Source organism: Larus michahellis, chromosome 3 (assembly GCF_964199755.1).
Source record: "Larus michahellis chromosome 3, bLarMic1.1, whole genome shotgun sequence".
NCBI classification, from domain to species: domain Eukaryota; kingdom Metazoa; phylum Chordata; class Aves; order Charadriiformes; family Laridae; genus Larus; species Larus michahellis.
The window spans coordinates 128,147,676-128,173,570 of NC_133898.1; the positions used below are offsets into that span (position 1 = coordinate 128,147,676).

Genomic DNA, 25,895 nt, shown 5'->3' on the forward strand with positions numbered 1-25,895 from the left:
GCAACCTGGGACAGGGGCTCACCACCCTCACAGTGAAGAGTCTCTTTCTAATATCTAATCTAAATCTCCCTTCTTTCAGTGTAAAACCATTCCCCCTCCTCCCATGGCTCCCCTCCCCAGCTTTCCTGGAGCCCCTTTAGGGACTGGCAGGGGCTGGAAGGTCTCCGCGGAGCCTTCTCTTCTCCAGGCTGAACCCCTCCAATTCTCTCAGCCTGTCCTCCCAGCAGAGGGGCTCCAACCCTCCCAGCATCTCCGTGTCATCTTCTTCACCACCGTAACCCCACTACTTGGATTATTCAGCAATCCCATAACCTGCAACCAACTCGAGGGCATCGCGGTTCACAGGGGAGAGGCTGTGCAGGTCCTGTTTGGGAAGCAGCCTATCGCTGAGGTCTTTAACTCCAGTGTTCCCTGTTGATTTGCAACCCACATTTAAATCCCGTTCCCATGAAGCGAGTTTTCCTGCTGAGCCACCAATATGCAGCAGAGGAAAGCTGCTGGTAACGATCCTCCAAAGGACAGCACCAAACACAGGAGTTTCCCTGTACACCTCAGTTTTTGACCAAGAAAATACCAGAAAAGACACACTGAACATCACCAGTTCTAACCCCAGTTTTTATTTTTCACTCAAGTCAACAATCTATTATTAAAATAAACCAAGATCCAGAGAGGACAGTGACAGCTTCTTCCTACTGCATAGAGACACACAGCTCAACAAAGGAGGGACCATGTCATCTCTATTCCCAAACCTTTCTGCTTTCAAGTTACCTTGCAGATCATGAATTTTAACGCAACCCCTCTCACAAACATTGTTAGACACACCCCAGATCTGTCAGGCTTGTGACCCTAGGTGTAGCTAGTGACTTGACTGAGCCTCACAGTCTCCCCCATCCTTAGTGGCCACCCCTATAATCTGTTAAACAGAATATATATATATACACACACACACTATTTTTTTTTTTTTTAAACACATGGAGATCTGGAATTGTCAGTTCACCACAAAAATCCAACCTGTGAGGGCAGAGCCCGTGCCAGGCAGGCAGAGATGAGCTCCACTGAGCACTGCTGAGGGTTATTTTCAGCCCTTGGGAGGAGGCAGCCGTTCCTGTAAGAGCTGACAGAGGCAACAGCCACTCACTTTTAACCACACCTAATCGCAGCACACAGGTACTCGGCTACAAGCAGAGGAAGGATTATCCAATATGGAATTAGTGAAGCTGTTTCGGCAGAGGGATATATTCTTTTCTGCTAACTCCACCATAAGCTATTGCACCCATACTAAAGTCAAGGGGGAAGGTCACTTCAGACCACAGTAATCACCTCCTCAATACCCTACGCTTTCCACTCACCGTAGTCTGAACACGGGGACCAATAAACCTCAGAACTCAAACTATTTACACTGTTTTGTCACTGTGACAAAAAAAAAAAAAAAGAGAAAAAAAAGATGTTAGGCGTGTACGACCATTTTCCTTTTTGCATCCAGAGGCACACAGCACTGCAGCCACTCCTGTAACCTCTGCTGAGCACTTAACTCTGCCAACTCACTGTCCCTAAGGAACAGATTCAACAGCCTCAAAGAAACCATGAAGACCTTCTCAGGACAACCGAAAGCCTGGTTCAGAGACCACCTAGACACCCTCCAGGAAAGGAGGAACACAGAAAGTCACTTGGTGACTGGGGAAGGACCCTCATCCCCTGGCAGCACCTCAGGCTGGCAATGAGGACACCACCACGTAAGTCTCTTAAAGCCACCTGGGGGTCCAAGGGTTCCCTTCGTCACTGCATGCCCGAGGGGACACTGCTCCTTCTGGTAGATCCGTGGGTGCAGCCCTTTGCCACACAGCTTGCTGCGCAGCCAGTCAGAGCTGAACTGAACCGCACAGTCAAGCAGATGCTCCAGATCCGAGAGAGCCAAGAGGGAGCCTTGTGTCAACGGGTGGATCTTGGCCAGGTACAAGATCTCATTTTTAATTATGTTCCCTGGAAAGGGTCAGAAATAAGGAGAAAATAAGGGTATTTCTTGTCAGATGCAGACCTATGGCTCCAATCATGGTGACTTTTGCCTCTGATGACAGCTAGCAATGCCATTCCCCATATCAGGGGTGGCATGCAACAACTAGACTTACACCTGGGATTGGACTGGAAGATGTTCTCTTCCCACTACCCTTGAAACAGACCTTCCTCTTTTCCACAAGTACAAGCCAATCCATAGTCACCCACACTAAGACTGTACTCACACAGTGCACTCAAGCATCTGAGGCCTGTGGCTACAGACTGCAAGCCTTGTCCTCAGCAAGATGTCCACAACCCCCCAGCTAGATCAACCAGAAGCCATAAGGGCAAGGAGTAAAACATTCAGACCTGCAGCTCCGGATCTGTAGACATCCCACCCACTTTCCTCCAGTTTTGCTCTGCCCACTACGCCCTGGAACTCACCCAGCCCTGAAAAATATCTTTGGTCTAAGAGCGTGTAGCAGATGGGATCGGGTGAGCGGAGGGCTTCCAGCGCCCGGCCGCGGTGGAACTCCACGGACAGGATGTCAGAAGCAGGATCAGCCCTCGGAGAAGAGCACCAGTGCATTCGGCAGTTGTAGAAAGCAAGGAAGCCTCCACTCTCAAAGTGCAGAACCAACCTGGGAGAAGCAGAGAAGTTGAAGTCTCTTGTCAGAAAGCATTTGTTAGACTCTGCTCTGGCTGAAGTTATGCCAGGGGAAGTTTAGGATGAATATTAGGAAAACTTTCTTCACTGAAAGGGTTATCAAGCATTGGAACAGGCTGCCCAGGGAAGCGGTGGAGTCACCATCCCTGGAGGTATTTAAAAGACGGGTCGACATGATGCTGAGGGACATAGTTTGGTGGTGGTTTTGTCAGAGTTAGGTTGATGGTTGGACTCAATGATCTGAAAAGTCCTTTCCAACCTAGACAATTCTATGATTCTAAGAAACTTGCACAGAAAGAGCCAACAGCAGAGCAATGGGGTGGAAAGCTACCGGAAGGTGAGAAAAGAGCCTGAACATGACATAAGCTTAGGGAGAAGCACACAATGATGCATCAGCCCTCACACGTGCCTACTCATTCTCACAAGAGCCAGGGAGACATCTCAAAGTACCAGCCCCCCAGGCCTGTACCCCAGGGCCACCTATTCCTTTCCTGCACAGTCTTGTGTGCGCAGGGTCACAGCAGGCACTCCAGCACACCAGACCACCATCTTAAAGCATCTTTAATGATTTCAGCCAAGCAACTTGGTTGTGAACCCACACAACTTGTGGACAATTGTTCCTTCTGCTGCCCTGTGGTCCCTGACCAAGAGACAGCAGCAGACAGGGAGCTGCATCAGCATCTTAGCTGTAGGGTCCACAGTCAGGGAAACCGATGGTCAAAGTAGCACACAAAACTGACAATGTCCGAAATTGTTTGTGTAGAAATAAAGCAAAAGCTCGCAGGATGCGGGAGTGGGGAGTGTGTCCCTACATACACAGGGGCCAGAGACCCACCTTGTACATTATTAACCACTCGGGTTAAACAGCTCACAAGAGCAGAGTCCACGCTATCTCCCAGTATTTACCCTTTCCTTGTTCAATACACTCCAGTGGGACTTAGGACGCAGAGTGTAGCCTGTGTTTTCAACACACTGCTGCCTTTAACAGCATCACTCCAATAGTGATTCCAGCTGTCCTAGCTGTATGCTATTTACCCAAGGGGGGTGGTGGTTTTTTTTGTTTGTTTGTTTTTTTAACATGTAATTTGGAGAAACTAGCATTTTTCAGGGCATGATTCAATCTAGCGTCCTACAAGTTCTCTCTTTCAATAAAAATGTTAACCGAGCTGATACTACGATCCCCAGGCTGGCAGGCGACACACATCCCACAAAGTGTGATCGCTTAATTCTCGGATCGCGTAAAACAAAGGAGATGAAACAGACAGCAGAAGGAAAGCATTAGAGAGGATGTGGCCAGAAGGCGTCAGAGTCAAAGGGTAGAAAACCCAGTTTCCAAGGGTAGAAGAACATGCCGTACTAAGATAAGGTATGTCCAAGGAAAACCATGACCAACTGATGCTGTTGGGAAACCTGTAAGACACCTACAAGACAGCAGTACCCCTCTACTCCACTCTGGTGAGACCCCACCTGGAGTACTGCGTCCAGCTCTGGAGTCCTCAGCACAAGAAGGAAATGAACCTGTTGGAATGGGTCCAGCAGAGGGCCACAAACATGATCAGAGGGCTGGAGCCCCTCTGCTATGAGGACAGGCTGAGAGAGTTGGGGTTGTTCAGCCTGGAGAAGAGAAGACTCTGAGGAGACCTTACAGCGTTCTTCCATTCCCTAAAGGGGGCCTACAGGAAAGATGGGGAGGGACTCTTTATCAGGGAGTGCAATGATAGGACACAGGGTAACGGCCTCAAACTGAAAGAGGGGAGATTTAGATTGGATACTAGGAAGAAATTCTTTACTGTGAGGGTGGCGAGGGAGAGGAACAGATTATCCAGGGAGGTTGTGGATGCCCCATCCCTGGGAGTGTTCAAGGCCAGTCTAGATGAGGTTTTGAGCAGCCTGTCTCGTGGAAGGTGTCCCTGCCTATGGCAGGGGGGTTGGATCTTTAAGGTCCCTTCCAATCCAAACCATTCCATCATTTTTTGTGGATTCCCTGGTTGAAGACACCCCATGCTATTTCTCATGCCTACTTATCTTAAGAATTACCAGGGTAAAAAAAGACAGGACTAAGAGCATTCCCACACAAATTTAGTTTGAGACAAAAGAGAGGTGGGAAGAGGGCAGAGTTTGAGGAATCCACCAAATACCTGGGTACAGGGTCTTTCCAGTCTCCCCTCTTATTGGCTTTGTTTGCTCTCGAGAACTCATTTGCCCGAATGCTGCCAAACAAGCCAAAGTGGATGCGCAGCCAGCTGCCCAGAGCCCCTACTGCATCCGTGGCTTCAGGTCTTGAGTGCTGGAGTTCCTGCAGCTCCTCTTCCTGGGGACATGTCTGTGCAGCACAAACCTGTTCTTGCCCTCCCTGGGCAGGAGAACTTGCCCCATTAGCAGCCTCTCTTTGCAGCACAGTCTCTTCTGCAGTTGGTCCTAAGGGACCTTCAGCAGCCACAAATGCCAGGTACAAGTTCTTCCCATGAACCTGAGAAAAAAAGGTGGGATGTACTGAGGATCCACATAACTGCTGCCTGTTTCCATACAAGTGGCTATTTTCTACAAACTCATTTAGATAGAAGGCGCACCACTCCACCCTGCACACAGGATTCATTAGCACCTGAGCCATTCCCATCACAGCCATTCTCTCAGCATCCCTTCTTTGGCTCCATGAAGCACAAAGTACTCAGATGCCACTCCAATGTGAAGTCCTCCCAGAGGCTCCTGTCAGGAGCCACACACCAGGACAGACACTCAGGGTTTCAAAGCCTGTCCTCACCGCTTTTCATTCACCTCCCCACTTTCTGCTGGCCTCAAGCGTTTCAAGCTAGGGTGACCTGGCACCCAACCTTGATGGTCAGACTCAATGATCTGAAAGGTCCCTTCCAACCCAGACAATTCTATGGCCTAACTCAAGGGTGGCTCTGAAGCCACAAGCTAGCCACAAATGTCTGTTGAGATGCTCACACCTGTGCCCCCAGCTGGGACTATCATATAATCAGAGGTGAGGCTGCACTAGCATTTGGTCAGTCAAGTCCAAATCGTCATCTGAAAGAGGTCAGGCAAGTGAAACCCACAGCAGGATTGACCCGATGTGACTATCTCACAACTGGCCACAGCACAGACATTTCCACCTGGCCAGGTGAAACCCTGCCCTTGGGTAAAAGGGAAGCAACTGTGGACATTCACAGCTGAAGGAAACAAGGCTGCTCCTTCTGACATCCACATACTGAAGAAATCAACTCTTACCTTCTAATAGCCCTCACCAGCACCAGCTCCTCATCCCTTGAGAGGCACAGAAACAGTGCCTTAACATGACTGACTCAAAACTGCAAATCTGGGCATCTCCATGTCTAGCCATGTCACTGCCTCTCCTCACAGTAACCTCCATGCCAAGCTTTGTACCACAGAGCAGTACTCCAAAATGAGCATTCACACCTCTTTAGCCACATGAGCCTGTTTTGTGGCCATAAACAAAGCCAACAGTCCACCTCAAACACAAGCTTGGTGTCCTTCTCAGGTTATGCACCTCCTGTGACCCAGAGGCAGGACAATGGTGGTTTGCCTCAGACTTGCCATGGACCAGTAAGTTCATCTTTAGCACACTCACCTGGGAGTCCTGGAGCCTCAGGGCATTCAGGTCATTCACATTGACCTTCCGGCTGCTTCCCCCCACCTTGGCCACCACTTGTCCCACAAAAGGAGAGGTCAGCAGCTGGAACTTCCTCACTGATGGGCCCTCCGGCATCTCCAGCAGCTGTTGAGGGAACAGCAGGTCCTTCTCACACTTGGTGCCCTAGACTTCAAGGGAAGTTGCAACTCAGAAGTACACAAAACCAGTCAGAGGCTGAGCTTGCCACAATCTCCTTATCCCAATTTTCCTCCTAAGTCCCTGTGGCAAAGTCCATGAAGAGAAACAGGTTCCTTTCAGGCCCAGGGAGGTAGGGGAATTTCCATCCTTGGGATATTCATAATCCAATCAAATAAGGCCCTGATCAACCTGCCTTAATGTTAGTTTTCACCCTACAAGCAGGAATTTGGCCTGGGGATTCCCCAGAAGTCCTTTCCTACTGCAGGTTCTCCATAGAGGACCTTAAATTAGACTGATTAGCATCCCTCTCATCACCAGGAACAAGAGCTTACCTAACTCCAACCATTCCCTCAGTCACAGCCCTCATGTCCCAGCACAAAGGAGGAACACAATCTTCCATAGACGTTACTGAACCAGAATCAACACAGGCCATGGTGAGCCGTCCTTTTCCCAATGCAGCCACCAAGGCAAGCGCTGCTCTCTGGTATCTGCACTGGAGTTAGCTCATCCCTTGCCTTGCCTCATGAGCTGCTTGCCCCACTGACTCCAGTGGCATGGGGACAGTTCAGGAGCATTCATACATTCTACTAGCAGCATCTGGGATCAGAAGACTCTGGATGAAGGGGAGATGAAGCAGCACCATCCTACAGCACAGAATCACAGAATGGTTTAGGATTGGAAGGGACCTTAAAGATCATCCAGTTCCAACCCCCCTGCCCTGGGCAGGGACACCTCCCACTAGACCAGGTTGCTCCAAGCCCCGTCCAACCTGGCCTTGAACCCCTCCAGGGATGGGGCAGCCACAGCTTCTCTGGGCAACCTGGGACAGGGGCTCACCACCCTCACAGTGAAGAACTTGCAGTTCTGAGGACTTCTGCCAGTACTTGGTGTACAAGAAAGCAGGCTTCAGGACATGGAAAGCAGTTTGGCTTTCATCCCATGGTGCCAGTACGCCCTGCAGACTAATCCCAGAGACCAGAACTGACCAGAAGCTCAGCTTCAAACTCTGCAGCAGTCAGTACAAGACTCTGAGCCACCTGGCAGGGCTCAGAGAGCTTAATGTGAAAATCAACAGCAACCTTGTGCACGAGCCCCCACCAGAAGAGGCATTCCCACCTCATGCTAGTATCTCAGCTTCTCCACTGTCTGGGATAGCACAGATACAGCAGTCCATTGTTGCATCAGCTCAGAGCAACTGTGAAACCAAAGCCTTCACTGCCACATGCTCCTGCCACAGCAAAGGGACATCCTTTTCCACTGAAGCTCTTAGCCCAGAAGAGGAATTTAAGCCAGCAGCCACCTTCATGCGGACATGAACAGCAGGGAGGTGCGGACATACCCTCAGCAGGAGCAGGCAAGTTAGCATGGCTACAAAAGCTTTCATGTGCTACAGCATAAACCAAATCCCTTTTTTCCAAAGCACAAGAGGAAAACATGTCAGGGAACACTCCCTGGATCCAGGACACAAAGTGAAAGATATTAATTGGTCATACAAACTAACTTTACCAGGAGTGAAAGACTGAGCTTTATTCCTGTGTCTTCCAGTGCATGGAATAATTATTCACAGGTCTGCTCCAGTTTCACCCAAAAAAGGTGCATGTTGTGTTCAGACTTCAGTCACAAGCCAGTTGCAGCTCAAGAGTCAGCTGAAGACATGCTCCTGCTGCCAAGGGCACCAGCAGCAATCTGGATCCCTGGGAGCAGCATTTGGCTGCTGGACATGGGTCATCCAAGGGATCTGCTCATGCCCCAGGTCTCCTGGGTCTTCATCCTGACTATCCAGGCACTGGATTCATCACAGGCAGCCTGGAATGAGCCCCAGGACAGCCCACACAACCCAGAGCTCAGACCCCAAGGAAGCTCATCACCAGCAGAGCCGCGCAGCTCCAATTGCTGCTGATTCAGTTCACAACAGGCTCACTGTGAGAGACTCCAAGTGCTGAGCACTTTGTAAGGTGTTAATGCACACACTCCCCCAGCTGCGGCCACTCTGGACAGCAGAGTAATGCTCCTCTTCAAGAGCCTGCCCCTTCCCCCAGGGCATAAGAGGAACCACCATCTGCTGTCTCTTGCCTCCTCCTTCTCTCCATGGACCTCCTTAGCTCACCTTTTTACTCCAGACCTACTTCAGTCTTCCAAAATGCTCCCCCCCTCCAAGGAGGAAGAGGAGGACACCACCCCTAGCCCTCTGCAGAGTATGATATCCACCTCCCCAAGAGCATCACCGCTGCACCCCAGAGCTCAGGTCCCAGCAAACCACCTGAGCTGGTACCACTACAGGTCTGGGGCCGGGAGCCAGGTTTCCAGAAGAAATCCTCCCCAGGTATGAGCTCATTTTCCATCCTTGTGCTTAGACAGAAGCCAAGCAGCCATACCAGGATGTAACAAGGACATGGCTGCTAGGTTCATCCACCTCAACCCAGCTTTACGTGCACACCCACGCTGCCAGCTCACCCGTATCCAGGGAACACGGCTCCACACCCTGCTGCAGAAGCAGCACTACCATCACTTCACACCCCCACGCAAGGCTCTTGCAGGGATTTCAAGGCACAGCCCCTGCCCCTCCACGCGCAATTAGAGCAGAACAGAGTTCACCATCTTCTCGCACTCATCCAAGCGCCTGCTTGCAGCTCTCTGAGCCCAGAGTTTCTACTCCATTTCCCCCCACGTCTCCCCAAGACAGTGGAGGCACCCACTGCACTCCCCCCAAACCCCACATCCAGCCCTCATGCCAGTGCCCTTCCCAGGTCCACCCTGTACATGCATCTGGAGAGCAGACCACGCAGCCTTTCACCCCTACTTCATTTCTCCCCTGTGCTCCAGAGCCCCTCCTCTGACCCCAGTCTCCCTTCCAACAGCCCCCAACCACCTCCCACAGCCTCTCCAGAACCAACCTACCCCCTCTCAGTAACACATTCTGCACCCAAAACCCACCCACTTTTATAGGGGAGGAGGACCCTCCCCTCCCAAATAGCAGGGGAGCTTCCCAGTTGGCTGGTGGGGCAGGAATGGGTGGGGTTTCAAGTTCTGGCCACACTCAGCCCCTCCAGTTGTACTGGTGTCCAGGGGCTGCTTGGACTGGGAAGGAAGCTGGGCACCCTGGGAGGAAGGTTGGGTGTTTGCAGGAGGGCTATGGTTCTGCAGAGGGTGGTGGTGGCAGAGCTCAGCCCATGCTGGAAATGTGATTTTGGCTTAAGGGTGGAGTCTCTGTGTTCAGCTGGGAATGTCTTGCTGTAATGAGTCTCTACTAAGTGTTTCTAATTTCATTAGCAAAGCAGGCTCTAAATGCCTCCCCTGTCATGGGAAGGAAAGCAGAGCTCAGATGGAACCCAGTAAGTTGTCCCTCTTGCTCGAATGAGATGAGTCTCCTGGAACTGGTAGCACTTTTGTCCTGTGAGTATCCCTTCATCTGTCACTTCTAGTGTTTGTCATGCTACATGGGCCATCCCAGCTTCTACCTCCAAGAAGGGGCTCTGTGTGACTCCTGGGCTTGGAGACAACGTTCAGTCTCCTGCAGTGACTCATTTTTTGGGAGTCCCCAAGTCTGAGCAATTAATTTACCAGTGATTTTGCCTCTTATTAGAATCTAACATCTATTTGGAAAAACATTTCCAGCATGAGGATGATCAACCACTGGAACAGGAACCCAGACAGGTTGTAGGATTTCCATCCTTGGGGATGTTCAACATTTGACTGAACAGGGCCCTGATCTAGTCCCTTCTGCCTTAAATTACTCTGTAATTGTATCGTTACAAGCTCCCTAGGACAGGACCCACTGCACCATTGCTTCCCCAGGTGCACTTCATGTGCGATCATTTGCCCCTAGCCCTCTCCAAGAAGCCCACGAGGGTAGTCAGAGCCAAGCAGCAGCCTTCGGGTTTTATTATCATTGTTTTATTTCCATTAGTTCTAAAGGTGTAGAAGTTACGTGGATTGGTAGCCATACTACTTCATAATATGTATTTTTTTTACATCTTTAAATAATTACAGCTTGTTCAGTTGGTTGGTTTCCCTCTCCCCCCTTACAAATAAGCATCTTGTTTCCAAGGGACCTTCCCAGATGATCTGGGAAGCTTCAGACTTTATACATGGGGGGGGAAAAACGAAACAAAACACCACCCCTGCCATAGTCACAGCTTCAGTGTTATATTAAGAGTTGTTGATCGGTTTTAAAGCTCCCTTACAATATTCCTGAGCTCCTCCTGATTGTGCCCTCTCCAGCCAGCCCAGAAGATTGGAAGTGAAACGTGGATCTCTTCTGATCAATTTAGAAAAGAAGTGGTGAAGTGATTCAAGATATTTCACTTCCACAAAGAGGAAAGACGTTTAGGAATGGTTGAATGACCTTTCTACCCCTCTGGCTCCCTGTCCTGGTTCTCATTTGCTCATTGCATTCTGGTGACCACCGAGCCATCGCAGAGGTCTGGTTTGGCACGACAAAACCTTGTGCTGCAAACCCTTCGACATCAAAAATTGGATGTGTGGTTAATGCGGACCTCTAAGGGAACAAGTCCCGCAAACGGATTTATATACGTGCTTAAGTGTTTTGCAGGACTGGGCCCTTCCCTCTTGCTCCCCAGGGCAGGGATGGTTCTTGGTTCTGCATTTGCATAGGACTTGGCCTGATATGACCCTCACTAGGTTCTCCAGCCACGTTGCAATAAAATAAATTATAGCAATAATAACAGCAATAATTATCTTGCTGTAACGAGTCTCTAATAATTGTATCTAATTATATTAGCAACGCTGGCTCTAAATGCCTCCCCCATCACGGGAAGGAAAGCAGAGCTCAGATGGAACCCTGAGTTTTGTAAGCTGTCCCTCTTGCTAGAATGAGATGAGTCTCCTGGAACTGGTAGCACTTTTGTCCTGTGAGTTCTGGTGTTGGCCATCCCAACTCCTACCTCCAAGAAGGGGCTCTGTGTGACTCCTGGGCTTGGAGACAACGTTCAGTCTCCTGCAGTGACTCATTTTTTGGGAGTCCCCAAGTCTGAGCAATTAATTTACCAGTGATTTTGCCTCTCATTAGAATCTAACATCTATTTGGGAAAACATTTCCAGCATGAGGGTGATCAACCACTGGAACAGGAACCCAGACAGGTTGTAGGATTTCCATCCTTGGGGATGTTCCACATTTGACTGAACAGGGCCCTGAGAAACCTGATCTAGTCCCTTCTGCCTTAAATTACTCTGTAATTCTATTGTTACAAGCTCCTTAGGACAGGACCCATCTACTATGGTGTGTTTGTACAGCACCTGCCATAGTGGTTCTCCATGTGTCTTGATATCAGTGTTGGCCACAATATGGCAAGTGGCCCTGAGCTGAAAATAGCTCTACCACAGTTTCGGGTGATTGAAAAGAAAGACAAACCAGGTGCATCCGAACTTCTACAGCTTGGACTGCAAAAGTGGGGACAAAAGAGCCGATTTCTACCACTAAAGAGAGCCAAGTTGTCCTCACGGCCCCCAGAGCCTCACCTTTTGAAAGCAGACATCTTGTTCTGTTATCAGGATCCTTGTAAATGCTCCTCTCTGTGTTTCTAGAATTATTTTTAAGGCTTGGTGGAAGGCTGAGAACCAGTTAACAGATCTCTACCGTGGTCATTTAGATAACCTGAGGGGGTACAAGGCAGGCTTATATCCTGCAGGGGTTTTCCCCTCTTGCATGGCAAACAGACTCCTTTATGGCATCTCGGAGTGTGTTTTGAAGGCAGGCAAAAAATTCAGCCAGGGAGTTTGGCTTTGAGGGTGGGAGGAGGAGCACAGTAATAAGGCAAGGTGGACAAAGCCCCTGGGAGCTTCTAGATGGAAAGAGAAAGGGGGCGTGTGGTTGGTCTGGACCTTAGCTTCTCTCCAGGAGACCACCCACTTCCCTCCCTCTCAGGTTGTCCAGGGTATCCCGTTAGCCAAGTGGCATCTTTGTGGTGCATGATTCTCTGTCACAGATGGGAATTCACAGCCAGATCCCAAGAGAGCTCAATTGCCATTTACAAAGGAATATAGTTCAAGGAGGAGGATGGGTAACGACCTGCATGCCCAGGGAAAAACACCTTCATGTTTCCAGTCCAAATTCATATTTTTAGGTGCTATTTCTGGCCTCATTTCTGCAGCCTACCAGGCCTGAGCAGAATCACAGAATCTAACCTACTTTTATTCATGTTTCATGAATGTCTTTTCCTTGTCTTTAATAAACACCAATGAGGCTAGACCCTGCATTAGCTCAGCAAGACAGAGTGGAAAAGATGGTGCAAACACCATCCAGCCATTCCCATGGCATCACCGCTATGGTGTTTTTCTCTGGGGAGTGCAGAGGCTCTGCCACCCCTCCAAAACCCTGCAAATCTGCGTTACGCCGAGCACAGGGAATGTGGAAGGGTCCAGGTCTCTCCTGTGACTCCAGTCCCAGTCTTTATCACCACCAGTCCAGTTGAATTCTTCTCCTTAAAGAAGCTTTTCTACCATCAGGAGGAAAAAGGTGAGTTCAAGCAAAGACAACACAATGCCATTCTTTTGCTTCAAACATGTATGTGGCTCCCCTCTTCGCCAAGCCGTGTATCTTGGTGTTTGCGTGGAAACATTCTTTGTGGGAATGTTAAACCGTGGGAGACAGAGGATGGCACATTTGGGAGGGATGCGCAATCCCTCTTCCAGATTTTTACTTGGTAGTTCCGTACTCGAGTTCTGGATGCAGGGAGGAGAGGAGCTGGCAAGGCAAGAAGAGTAACAGAGTTTGGGAGCGGACAGAAACAAGAGTGGAGAATCTTGTAGGACGAGGTCTCACAGAAATTCTCTGCTTGGACAGGCAAAGCTGTCCCTTCTCAGAAATGTTGATGAAAACGTCATGGCAAGCATCTGGTGAAGCACTTAGACTGCACAGGGGAGCTGTGGCGTCTGCAGCGCTGGAGTTTGTTAAGCACATGCTAGAGAAAGAGCAGTCAGGGCTAGGTTAGGTGGACTTGATCCCATTGGGAAAAGGGAACGAGTCAGTGAGCTCTCAGCATCTCTTCCAACTCCGTTTGCTAGGATTCCCTGATTGCCGAGAGCCTTACGGGCAGGAAAAAGCACGAGTCTTGTTTAATACTCGTGTGTGAATGGAGTTATGCTTCTCCTGCAGGCAAGCGAGTCTATGCACATGCTTGGAAAAGAAAACAGCCCCTGCCTACTGTTGGGGGGGGGGCTAACAGTTAGAGGCTGAAGCCTTTGCTTGTCGCAAAAGGTGAAATCCTAAAGGGTTAGATGTGTGAAATGGTCACGAGCCAGCTGTTAGGGGGAGAAGTGGGCACTCACAGCACAGGCAAAAATAAATGACAATCAGATTTCATCAATGACATCAAGACCGACAGGAAAGTATGCAAAATAATTAAATTAACTGTCTCCAAAGCAACGGCACAGCAGCGTTAGAAGAGCATCTTTCACTTGCTGTGCTCTTGAATGATCTCTGAGCCTGTCTTGTAGCTATCCATAAGGCAAGAGCCCAGCAATCTCCTCCAGGATTTGATGACCAATGTGGGTCTCCTCTACCTGCTTCCAGAAGGTTCCTCCTTCCAAAATCTCCCTTGACTTTGGACAGACCTTCTCCAGGCTCGGCCAACAACCTTTTGGAAACACAGTCCCATGATTTTGTAATGATAAATAGGAAAGGAGTTACTATTAAATACGGACATTCATTAGCTTTTCAGACCATTGAGGAAAATGAAGACAATGTTCTAGATGTGTAAGCTGAGGATGTGTGTGTGGGAGGGTCGCTTTGTTTCTCTGCCCTAGATCATATCAAATCCACTAAAGCCACCACAGCACGTCTAGTGAAGTCTGTTCGACAAACTGTTCTGGAACTGGCTCCATTTGGTGGAAGATCACTGAATTTGGGTAATGAGAAGATGGTGGCATTTTCTTCTGGTCAGGAAAAAAACAGATGGTGACAGAAGAAAAAAAAAGTGTCTCTGCTCCACAATTGTCTTGAGTCTTAAATGCCAGATATTTTTAAATAAACTAAACTCAAGAACTGTGTCCATCTTTGTGTTTCTGGCTATTTTGTGGAAGGTGGTGACAATCAAATATAGAGAGGCTCATTTAAAGTGGGGAAAAAAGGCTTCAAATCCATTAGGTACTTTGAGATTTGAGTCTTCTCTGTTCATTTCATAAGAGCTCTCAACACCTCAGGTAAGTCCTCTTTACCTCTTTGCTGGAACATCTCACAAGGGGAGAGAAGGCAGGAGAGCAGAGGAGGTGGGAAACATTGACTTGATGATTACATGGCATCTTCTTCATCTCTCAAGCAGATCAACCTGGAGTCCGTGGGTGGAAGACCAGGTTATGCAGTTATGATGTCCCCATGGTTTTCAGCTAACACCAGGCTGTTCCAGGAGTCCTGTTTGGAGCTGGTTTGTGGAGACTGGCTGATAGCTGACTGGTAAGCCTGCGGGGAAAGCTTCAGAGCTGAAATCGCAGGGTGAATAGATGATCCATGTCCGGACATGGCAGAGACTGAGAATGCCTATGGAAAAAAGGAAAATCCTGTGAACAAAACTTCGAACCATAGAGGACCACAAGAGTCTCTTTATGGGGGGCTGGTGCTATTGTGATAACGTATCTGTGGATTTGCTGTAGAGCTGCAGATGGCAACTTATGCATGATGCTTTGGACACACTCTTTCCTTGTTCTATACCCTGTTCTTTCCTATTGCTGCACATGGGGCATCTTGTTCCCTTCTAAATGTCAGGAATCATAGAATCATAGAATGGTTTGGTTTGGAAGGGACCTTAAAGCTCATCTAGTTCCAACCCGCTGCCCTGGCCAGGACCACCTCCCACTAGACCAGGTTGCTCAAAGCCTCATCCAGACTGGCCTTGAACCCCTCCAGGGATGGGGCATCCACAACCTCCCTGGGCAACCCGTTCCTCTCCCTCACCACCCTCACAGTAAAGAATTTCTTCCTAATATCCAATCTAAATCTACCCTCCTTCAGTTCGAAAACATTACCCCATGTCCTAACATTACACTCCCTGATCAAAAGTCCCTCCCCATCCTTCCTGTAAGCTCCCTTTAGGTACTGGAAGGCCGCTATAAGGTCTCTCAGAACCTTCTCTTATGATCATTTTACCTCCCAAGGCTTGAGATTTCATTGGCCTTGGGCTCTCCTAGCTTTCAAATGGCCTCCTGTGGATTGCAGGACATATTAACAGCGCTGCAAAGTGCTTGAGGTGCAGGATCAGTCCAGCACAACACTCAACCACTTTTTTTTTTTTTTTTTTCCCTCCAGGTATCATCTTGTTTAAACGCTGGAGTTCCCTGTATGAACCCAAAGGTAGAGCAACTCTCATAAATTATATTATATGCTCTGCCTCTTAACTGTGCTGTGCTATAAGGATCATTAACCAAGGCACGGTTATTAAACCTGCGGACACTCAACGCAGATCAGCTCCCAGATCTGTGTGCTGCTCAGCAGGAGACCCACCTTGTGTGGCTGCAGTGCTGGAGCCAAGACATCTAGTGGTGGATGTGGCACAGAGCACACCACTTCTGCTTCCTTGCTTTACCTTCGCAGGGACGCGTCTCACTTAGATTGGGGCTTGTGTGAGTTTATTCTCCTCACACTGCATTTCTCGTATTGCTCGACACGCAGCCAGGCAGTGTGGAGAAAGTAGGGTAATACTGCAAAGTTTTTCCTTGTTCAAGACAAATCAAATAATAAAAACGGAACGGGCATTTTCTTGCTATGGGACCTATATAGCTGCCTCGCTAGAAGGAACTTCATGTTTTCAGCAAAGCTACTACTTTTTGTCCATTCAGAACTGCCATACATCATTAAAAAGCTATATTGTGCTTGTAGACATTGTGACAAGAACACGGGGGTTTTGCCCCATAGAATGATTTGGGTTGGAAGGGAACTTAAAGATCACACAGTTCCAACCCCCCTGCCATGGGCACGGACACCTCCCACTAGACCAGGTTGCTCAAAGCCCCGTCCAACCTGGTCTTAAACACTTCCAGGGATGGGGTGTCCACAGCTCCTCTGGGCATCCATCCCAGAGGATAGATCTTTTACTGCAAGCTCCTAGACCCCTGGGTTGAAAAGGATTTTTCCACAGAGGTTTTGAGGATGTTCTTCTCAACATGTCTACCATCCTAGTTCCCCTCTTTGTCCTACTGCCAGCATCTCCTCTCTGTACCTGAGAAATTGGGCTGGGGTGCCCGTAATGAGATGAGAGCCCAGGTTCTGTTTTTATGGGACGCATTTCCTCAGTGGTCGTGGTGCTGCTGCTGCTGCTGGTGGAGCTGGTGGTCGGGGTAAGACTCTCGCTGCTGGATGGACCTGTGAGAAAGCAGATGGTAAACCGGCTCTTCCCAAAAACATTTCAGTATGGAGATATACCCACCCACCAAGAAGTTAGCGTGGGTAAAAATAAAAAAATAAATAGTGGGAAGGGCTTTGTTACTGCTGAAAGGCATTCAGAGATCCCCCACTTTTGAAGAATCAGCCCATTTTTTGGTTGGGTGTCTGACTTGCAGGACATGATGGTCAGAAACACATATATAGACATACAATAAACTTCCCTATTCATCGCTTACCTGCTGGTGTCTTTGTTTTGTTAAGATTCTTCGGCTTGCGCTTCCTTGTCTGAATGCCCTCTTTTCTCATGGCTAACGGCCTTGGAACCTATGGACCCAAATACAAAAACCTATTGGTTTCTGTATGATGACCATAAGGTCATCTAGGAGAACATGATTCCAGCTCTACCTCATAGGGTCTTGAAAACCACCTGATTTAATTGAAAGCAACAACAAGATGGAGCCCAAAGTCACTGGGTGTGAAGAGATATGTCAAAGCTATAAGATGTGCATCCAAATGGTGTTGGATACCCCACATCTATCGGTGTTTAGGAGGCATTTGGACAATGCCATTAATCATATGCTTTTGGTGAGCCCTGAAGTGGTCAGACAGTTGGACTACATGATCACTGTAGATTCCCTCCAACTAAAATACTCTATTCTATTCTATTCTATTCTATTCTATTCTATTCTATTCTATTCTATTTCTATTTCTATTTCTATACTACTCCATTCCATTCCAAGTAGGAACAGAATAGGCTTTTCACACCATGGATATTGAGTGTTCAAAGGCCAGAAGGGATAAACAGTTCATGTGATTTATTTTCCCATTTAACTCAGAGCAGAAGACATCTTTCTGGCTAATTCCTGCTTTCTGGAAAGGTATCAAGCCTGGGGGGGGGGACCTCCCTTAGGAACTGATCCTGCTGAGGTAGTCACCCTCATGGTCAGAAACACCCTGGGACTTCTAGGAAGCATTTTTTGGGTTAGGTAAGGCTTCCCTTCAGCGACCTTGTCTTCCAGCTTCAACCTGACTTCCATCAATGTTCTTCCATCTGCTCTGAAGCACTGGACATCATTAACAGCATGGATGTGTATAAAAACCCAGCAATGAGAAGTGGAAGGGGGCGTTGCTACTAAGCAATCGCCAGGGTGTTGAAGGCCTCTGTCTCTGCCATGGGGGTGGCTCTGTTGCCATTGACTGGTGGGAGAAGGACTGGTGATTTGCATCTTGAAGGACTCCAACAAGACTCGTCTAGATAAATCAGACATGACATAGATACATGAAGCCCCCACTGACAGGAAGAGACTATCTGGGCACCCGTGCAAGAAAAGTCATTGATTGCTCCCACAACAAGTCTACAACCAAGTCTTAGGTGGGATCTGACACCCCATGTGGAACAGCAAAGCCCTTCTTTGTGCTTCTGACTCAGGTTTTCACTTAAGTGCCTGAATTTAGGCGAGAAGAACCTGGGCCGAGTTTTATTGGGTTTTAAGACTTGGATGCAAAGGGTAGCAAATTAATGTGTGAGAAATGTCCTGTGTCACCCCTCGCCAGTATAAACATGGTGGAGTATCGAGGGGGACTAAGGCCCATAGGGACAGACGGAAAAAGCTCCAGGAGAGCAGAGAATTGTACAACAAAGCCAATCCACAGCTTGCTGCTATCCATACCCTCCCCATAGAGTAAAGATCAATGAAGGCCTTACCCCATGGAGCTTCATGTAGAGTCCGCAGGCATTACAGACGGGCTCTCCCTCAGCGTTCCGGCGCCAGAGCGTGGTCGTCGTTGTCTGGCAGTTGGCACAAGAGAGGCCGACACGGCGAGAAGCCGACTGCGAGAAAATGCAGAGGACGAAAACACATCAGCCCACCATCAGCACCTCAGATCCCAATGAGCTTGCTGCAGCACGCCTCGAGTTTTCCTCTCCTCTTGTCTCTCTTATTTCTCTGTCTTTTCTCGCCTTGCTGCAGTGGATAAACAGCTGCTTTTTACTTCTTCTCTTGCCTTTCCACTGCCTCCTGCCTGCCAGTGCTATGCAGATACCTCAGCTGTGCTGGGGCATCTCAGATGGTGCCAGAGACATCACCTGAATAGAGCTCCAGTGAGTCTAGTAGAAGCTTAGAGACCCACCACATGTGCACACACCTACACTAAAGTGTCTGGATCTCAGACCATCCTGCCCTTTCAGGCTCCCAAGTCCTTCACCTTCCAAGCATCATCCCAAGAAGACGTTATCAATGCCATGAATGTGACATACTTTGCTCATGTGGCTTGAGGGAAAGATAAGAAAAAGAGTGCTTCTCAATCAATCCCCACTAATGAAGCAGTGCAGGGAACAGGCCTTTTGAAGTTCCCTTTCTGGGTGAACTGGTTTAGCCAGGCTCAAAAGGCCACAGGAGGAAGACAATGGGCCTGAAACCGTATAAAATAACAGTTTTGAGCTTGGAAGCAGAGTAGGAGGTGGAGAAAGAAAAAGCCACATCCTCCACTCCTGCCTGACTCTTCCCAGCATCCTTCAAAGTTCAGGTCTTAAGAGGCTGAGGATAAAGTCTGGATGAGCTGGGGTCAAATTCCCTCTTTGCTTGCCGATAAACTGGGGACTGAACAGAAGTGCTAGAGCTGGGTGAAGATGCCGGTTCTCGCAGTGCCTGAAGAGGAGCCTATAGGGAGGAAATCTGGTGGCCTTGGACACCTATCCAGCTCTGCAGACCCTTAGCTAGCAGCTGTGTAATGGGGTGAAAGCCTGGGAGATAAGGACTTGGCAGTTACCAAGGATTTCCTCTGTGATCTTTGCCATAGCCTTCTCTCCATGCCTTCTCCCTCATTATAAACCAGGTTTGGTTAATCTACAGCAGCAGGACAATAAAAAGTTGAAATTCAAGTACTTCTTAAGAACTTCAAAAGCTGGAAGCCCCTTTGGTGCAGAGAAACCAGAGTCTCCTTTAGTTGAAACCTCACCATGTATTAGCTTCAGTCATCGGCCTTTGTAAGTAGACCGAGAGCTTAAAAGAGAGGTTGCATCAAAGGCAAAGATCTCCCCTTGCAGAGCTCTCTCTCTTTTTTCTCTTTTTTCTCTACGAAAAAAGGGGTTACACAGTGACAGATGACGCCCAGTCACTAGTACTGAATATATTTATTTAGGTAGACGAGTTGGCGTTACTTTAACCACACTTCGACATTGCATCCCTAGACATATCCTCCTTTTCTTCATAGAAATTCTCTTACCAAAGAAAAAACAGGAATTTGGCCTTTTTTTGCAAGCTTTCCAGGTTGCCAGCTCCCCAGACACGTGACAAAAACACCTGTAGAGATCTGCACACCTCATGCATTTATATTTCTCATGAGGTTTTCCAAGCCTTACCCCAAGGCTGTGCAGAGTTAAGAACACTCGTTGCTCCTTTCTGTAAAGGACCAAGCCCGGTACCCAACGGGCCATTCCTGACCACACTGATGTGCCCCAGGACAACACGTAGACCAGTAAATGGAAGAGGGCAAGGGCCTGGGTGGCAGGGTAACGACACTGCCTGGCTTAGTGCAGTGTTGAGGAAAGGGTTTTCACAAGAGGGCGCTGGGTGGCTGTGGCTGGTGGCAGCACTCAAGCTGCCAGTGTCATTTTTGACACTTGCAGGGGACGGCTGGATTTGAGCACAGGCAGGTCCGGGCGGTGCAAAGGGCAGGGCAGGTTGGGGACAAAGCCTCATGGAAGACAAGGAGTGGGGAAAGCTACTCCTTGGTGGCTCCTTTTCACCTGGGTTTGTGATGGACCCATGTCCCTGGGGTACAGGCTGCAGATACGTTCCCAAATTCCCTCACCAAAACAGGCAGGGACAGGCAAGGTATCAACACCAAGATGTTCCCATGCGTACCCCATCCTGACCCCACAGACTCTGGGATGACCTGACCTGCCCCACAAGCTCTGCTTCGGCTCACCTTATGGAGCTGGGATCACGGTATCCAAAAAAAGTGGCCAGTTAGCATGAAGCGACCAGGGAATAAGGACCCTCAGGGTAAGAGAAGATGGACTGACGGTGTGGTGGAGCTGGAAAGGGTTTCCATTCGTCCTGATATATCTACAGGGATACTAAAGCAAAGACTGGCTTTTGCTAAACTGACACCAAGGTTCTGTCCCTGTGTCCTACAGCCTTTTCCACTGCCTGGCCTAGGTGTCTGCAGAACCAGTTTGGACAGTACAAGGTCTTGGAGTGTACCAAGTACAAGACAATCTATCTGGTTTATTTTGGAAATCCGGATCAAAACCACCTAAATTGGGCAGAGGAGGAGCAAAGGAGTTGAAAGACCCCTGGCATCTCCACCTTGCCGAGGTCTTTTTTGCCTCATCCTCACACGCAGCCGTGCCCCACATGCATTGTGTGATCTTGACTCACCAGCCTCCTCTGAGGTTTGAACAATGGCCGGTTGATGCCGTTCATCTTGTGGTAGAGCCCGCAGGCGTTGCAGAGGTAGTGCCCCGTGCCGTCTCTCCTCCAGAGCGGGGTGGACATGGCCCCGCAGTTGACACATTCTCGCCCCTCAGAATAATCATCAAAAAATTCTGCTGCCATGATGGGAGAGAAAGGGAAAGACGTGGTTAATTAGGCAGCTGTACATTTAATTTCTGGTCTGGTTCTCAATATTTGAGCCCAGAAGTGGCATTTCGAGAAATCCCAAACATTCAGATTTTACAAGGTGCAAGAAACAGCTCTTCCCTTCTCAAGGAAGCCCCCGGGATTATTGGGAAAGAGGAACCCCTTTCCCTGCCATACAGTGTTGGCTGCAGGACTTCTGTGGCAGCAGGGATGTGCTGGGACACGGATACAAGGAGACAGAAATAGAAACCTCTCCTTCTGCTCTGACGTTATCCAATTTTCAAGACTGGACTTAGCCAGGGCAAACAGATTGGGGCAGGCGAACAGCCGTGTTTACAACCAAGACAAATTGCCTGCGACCACAGACAAACACAATCCCAGACCCACGAAGCAGAACTGCCCAGAGATCAGACGCTACCCAAGCATCTCTCAGTGGGGCTCAAGCCAACATGGACAGGGAAAGCCGTGCCTGTATGCCCTGTTACCCCGCAGGACTTCTCCTCACCCAGCCCATGCCAGCTCCCACCCTCCGTGGAGGGGAATGGCTGCGAAGAGCCAAGGGGGAGAGACATTTGCGTGCCTTTGACCTGTTCTCTGCACAAGAAGCATCTCCACATGGACAATGCTAGGTCAGGCTGTGAGCTAACAGACATCATTGGGGGTTCACAGGTATCACAGTAACTCAGCTTTTGATGCAAATCTCCATCGTGCTTGATGTCACTCTCCAGGGGTTTGTGCGTTCACCCACCACGCTCCTGGTTGACCCTCCACTGAGGCCCAGCAGCAGCTGTACTGTGAGGGTGAGGACAGCTGCCCTGGGCTGGGCCAGCCCAATCCCTCTGTCTCTGACAGGTCCCCATCGTCAGTGCAGAGGTCAACGCAACGCACCTCGACTGCATCATCATTTGGAAAGACACAGGTCAGCTCACCCTTGGACACGATGCCCTCTAGAAGCCAAGAACTTCGCCTAACAGAATACAAGCATCACCTACAGCCTTGCTGAGCTGTAAATATAGCTGCATCCAGCTGGCACGGCCCTTGAAAATACATGTTGCTGAGGGTCATCCCGCCTGGAGAGTATTGAGTTCAGCTGAGGGATGTATTTCTTCTGTTACAAAACCAGTCCTCCCTGCACATGGACATGTTCTGTTGTGGACACCAGAAAGGGAACACTAGATAGTAAAATAATTGGGGAGAAGAAGGAAACAACAAATGACAGCAAAGGGCTCTGTCACTTAACGTAGGCTGGGACTAAACCAAGCTGGTAAAAAAATTCCCAACAAACTGCAGAGCACAGGAGATGTTTGGAGGACGGCAAGAGCTTTGCATCAGGACCCTCAGCCATTAAAGACCACCATAATGTTAATTCTTAAAATGTGATTGTGCATCTTGCTATATTTCTTGCTTGTCCACCTGCGTGTTATACCAGTACCTCAGCTTTCTGATGGAAGATAATAGTTCACCAAAGACCAAACCAACTAAATTTGGCTTCTCCCTGATCTGTGTCTCAGTCCCATGTGAATCCTCTTCTATCTAATACGGGTTATGTTCAAACGTCAGCCCTATTTTCTCTTTTCTCCAGACTATTTTTGGAAAGTCAGCAGGAAACTACATAACCATGAAACAGCCAAAGGATTAAAAAATTACTGAAGTGGTGCTGGTAAACAGAGACACGGAGAAATAAGATTCATGTGAGCCTAATTCTCCCTAGAAAACCAAGGTAAAATTGGCATGAGATTACACCATGTGGCCAGGGGAAATACTAGAAAATAGTAAATGAATGTACCAAAGGGGCTCTGGAACCAGAAAAGAAGCAATCCAGTATCTTCTCATGAGTTTAGGAAAATCTCGTTGCCTTTGAACAATTCTGGTGGTTTAGGAAAGCTGGGAATCCCTCCAGGTGATTTTTGTACACGTGGATTCAGTGATACTGTAACCGCAATGCCTCGCTTTCCCCTTTAAAATCATGATTGAATCACAGCCAAAATCTAGATCAAATAAACTTCCTTTGAAAAGAGAAGGGATTGGAACAGCTGGTCAGGAAAGAACTAATTTCCTTGAAAAATCTCAAGAAAGGAAAACATTTCACTATTTTTTTTTCATCTTAGAAGTTGTTGAGGTTTTTGATTATCATTTTCCAAAATAAAAGCGAAATTATTTTCATAGTGGTTTTTATCCTGCGAGAAAATCCCTTCTTCTTTTAAAATAATTCAGTACGAAGTTGTTGACATAATCCAGGGAGAATTTAGCAGAGCAGAGGTAGTCCAAAGATGACAGTTAAAATTCTTGACTGATTTGAGTTGTGTCTGTGAGTAATTACAAAATATCAGTTCTGGAGATTTTTCCACCATAAAACCAAAATCTGGAAGATTTAATCAAAGAAAAAGGAGAAAATTCCTATCAGTCCCTCAGAAATGTTGAGTTAGACTAACTCTTGAATAAGAATGTCCCTCAAAATGGGTGTGATAGGAAGAAATATCAAGTATGGGTGGGTATACTTCTGCTTTTGGAAAAAAAGAAAAAAGAGGATGTGGAGTTGAAACCAGGCAAACCGTAAATCTCTTTATTTTCTGACAATAAGCAAATTTGCTACTGAATGTTGAGTGTTATTTCCTAAGGGTTTGTGTAACACCCAGCTCCACTGTCCACATTATTTTCACCGTTGGCTTGTAACGAGACATCCAAAATCCCAGTGCAAAGCAGTCTTGAGACTTGCTTCTTTTGCTCTTGTTTTTCATCTGGTTTTGTTTGAGCTGTAATCATCACTGCTTGTTTGGGGTGTTTATTTCAGTTTCCGTGGGATTTGGACCGGAGCGTCTCTCTTGAGGGACTTTCACTGCTTTATTTTAAAAAAAAAAACCCTCTTCTACTTCTGTAGTAATAACATTTGTGTGATTTCCCCCTCTCAGCTGCAGACAAAGGTGATCCTTGTGAACGTTAGTAAACAAGAATTACCGGTGCTTGAGATGGGGAAGGAACAGACTTTGTTCCTGGGGCTCCACGCAATGGGTGGCTCTCCCTACTCACAAGCCCTCGTGGGGTGATATCAGATGGGTGCGTCCCTGGCGTGCACCACCCAGTGCTGAGTCAGAAGATGACATCTGCAGAGTGCAACCTCATTAAACCCATTCCTGGAGCCCCATCAGAGCAGAGGGAGCTCCTTGACCTCAAGAGATCTCACCTGGAGGAGAAATATCCTCTCCTGCTTCAAAGTATGCTTGGAGGTGGCAGTGGATGTTGTCTTGGACACTGCTGGCTGCTGGCTCAGAGAAGATGGCGTAGGCTTAGTGCATGCCCTTTAGTGGACAAAGGGCGTTTGGGCCCCAATGGAGAAGTGGAAGGCAAGGGACTGGATTTCTTTCTAAAACAGATGCTGTAATTTCACAGCATCACTAAAATCAAGGATGAAGTTGCCGAGGGGACCTTTCTGAGCTGACCTTCGGGCCACACAGCTGAGACATCCCAGCTGCTCTGGAAAACCTGAGGGTCTACGAAATAGTGAGAAAGTATTGCCTGAAGAGCTGCAGCCCATGCAGTTTGACGTGGGTGGGTGTCCAAGACCTATGAAACACAAATGCTCAAAATGCTTGTTTCTGAAGATCTGGGCCATGGTCTCTGCCTGCTTCCTTCCCCCAGGAGCATAACTGGGGGCAAGACCACCTCTCCGTGCCTGGGTGCTCACAAGAAGACAGCAATATCTCCAAAGTCCCTGACAAGACAACCCCAGTGCTCAGAGCCCAGAAGAACCGTGATCCACCAGCGAGCTGAGCTATATTGGGCATGGAGGTCACTGGGCTTCAAGTGCACTGATTGTTTAATTTGCCACTGTTATTAATAACGGGGATTAAGGCGCAGCAGACTGGAGGCTCCCCAGGAAAAAGCAGCAAAGCATTTTCTTGGCTTCCGTCTCAGGGCTGGAGCTCTAAATCCTGGCATTATGAGATCCCCTGACACTTATTCCTTGTACTTAGCAGCCGGGAAAGGAAACGTTTATTCAGGCAGCAAATTGCCCGAGCGGCTCCCGGAGGGCCCTGAACAATGCGGGGGGAAGGAAAGGCTCCCCCAGTCGCACTCAGGGCAATAATTTCCGTTTTGTGGCACAGGAGCCGCTGCCTGATAATGGAGATTTATGGGTCCGTCTGGTGACCTCTGTAACAGCCTTTCTGCTGGAGAGATTTACTCCCTCTCCCGAAGCCAGGTATGGGACAGGGTTGAGGAAAGGATAACGTTTGCTGGTTAGGCTGAGAAGGACACAGACCCATGGCTGAAGTAGCCTCATATGTGCTGAGTGGCCTCATCTTCCTCTTTGAACACACAGCTCCCCTGAGTGCCTTTGCCCAGCCTTTGTCTTGGATAATATCAGCCTCGGGATCATTCAGTCCTTTTTGTGGGTTGGGTCCCTGGCCTTGACTAATGCTAATGGCCTTTGATTTAGTCCTTCTACCTTTAGTCCATGGAGAAGCTTCTCACATGAGAGCAGATCATGAAATCTCGCTGAATGACCCAGGCAGTGGAGAGGATGGA

General features: G+C 48.5%; 2 protein-coding genes across 6 annotated transcripts in view; both read right to left on the bottom strand.

Moving 5' to 3' along the window:
- Positions 1 to 603: 603 nt before the first annotated feature.
- On the bottom strand, positions 604 to 6,462 carry NEIL2 (nei like DNA glycosylase 2). Its single transcript, XM_074578388.1, has 4 exons — positions 6,252 to 6,462; positions 4,798 to 5,129; positions 2,437 to 2,633; positions 604 to 1,980 (listed from the first exon to the last, which is right to left on the bottom strand). Exons 1-4 carry the CDS (start codon positions 6,387 to 6,389, stop codon positions 1,664 to 1,666), a joined length of 984 nt encoding a protein of 327 aa, XP_074434489.1. The 5' UTR covers positions 6,390 to 6,462; the 3' UTR covers positions 604 to 1,663.
- Positions 6,463 to 10,312: 3,850 nt separating this feature from the next.
- GATA4 (GATA binding protein 4) overlaps positions 10,313 to 25,895 on the bottom strand; it is a 34,080-nt gene continuing 18,497 nt past the window's right edge. For 4 of the 5 annotated variants that reach the window (XM_074582096.1, XM_074582094.1, XM_074582095.1 and 1 more), the window contains 5 exons: positions 21,171 to 21,340; positions 18,491 to 18,616; positions 17,022 to 17,109; positions 16,622 to 16,764; positions 10,313 to 14,946 (listed from right to left, as the gene is read on the bottom strand). In XM_074582096.1, coding sequence (XP_074438197.1) covers positions 14,764 to 14,946; positions 16,622 to 16,764; positions 17,022 to 17,109; positions 18,491 to 18,616; positions 21,171 to 21,340 — 710 coding nt within the window. In that variant the 3' untranslated portion in view covers positions 10,313 to 14,763. The remainder of the gene's footprint in view (positions 14,947 to 16,621; positions 16,765 to 17,021; positions 17,110 to 18,490; positions 18,617 to 21,170; positions 21,341 to 25,895) is intronic. The other variant, XM_074582093.1, reaches the window with a different exon arrangement.

Excerpts from the sequence above, each read along its gene's own strand:
- NEIL2 (XM_074578388.1), bottom strand. The coding sequence starts at position 6,389 with ATGCCGGAGGGCCCATCAGTGAGGAAGTTCCAGCTGCTGACCTCTCCT. Across the intron at positions 5,130-6,251 it reads TGAGGCTCCAGGACTCCCAG|GTTCATGGGAAGAACTTGTA; the intron begins GTGAGTGTGCTA and ends TTTTTTTCTCAG. Across the intron at positions 1,981-2,436 it reads AAGATATTTTTCAGGGCTGG|GGAACATAATTAAAAATGAG; the intron begins GTGAGTTCCAGG and ends GACCCTTTCCAG.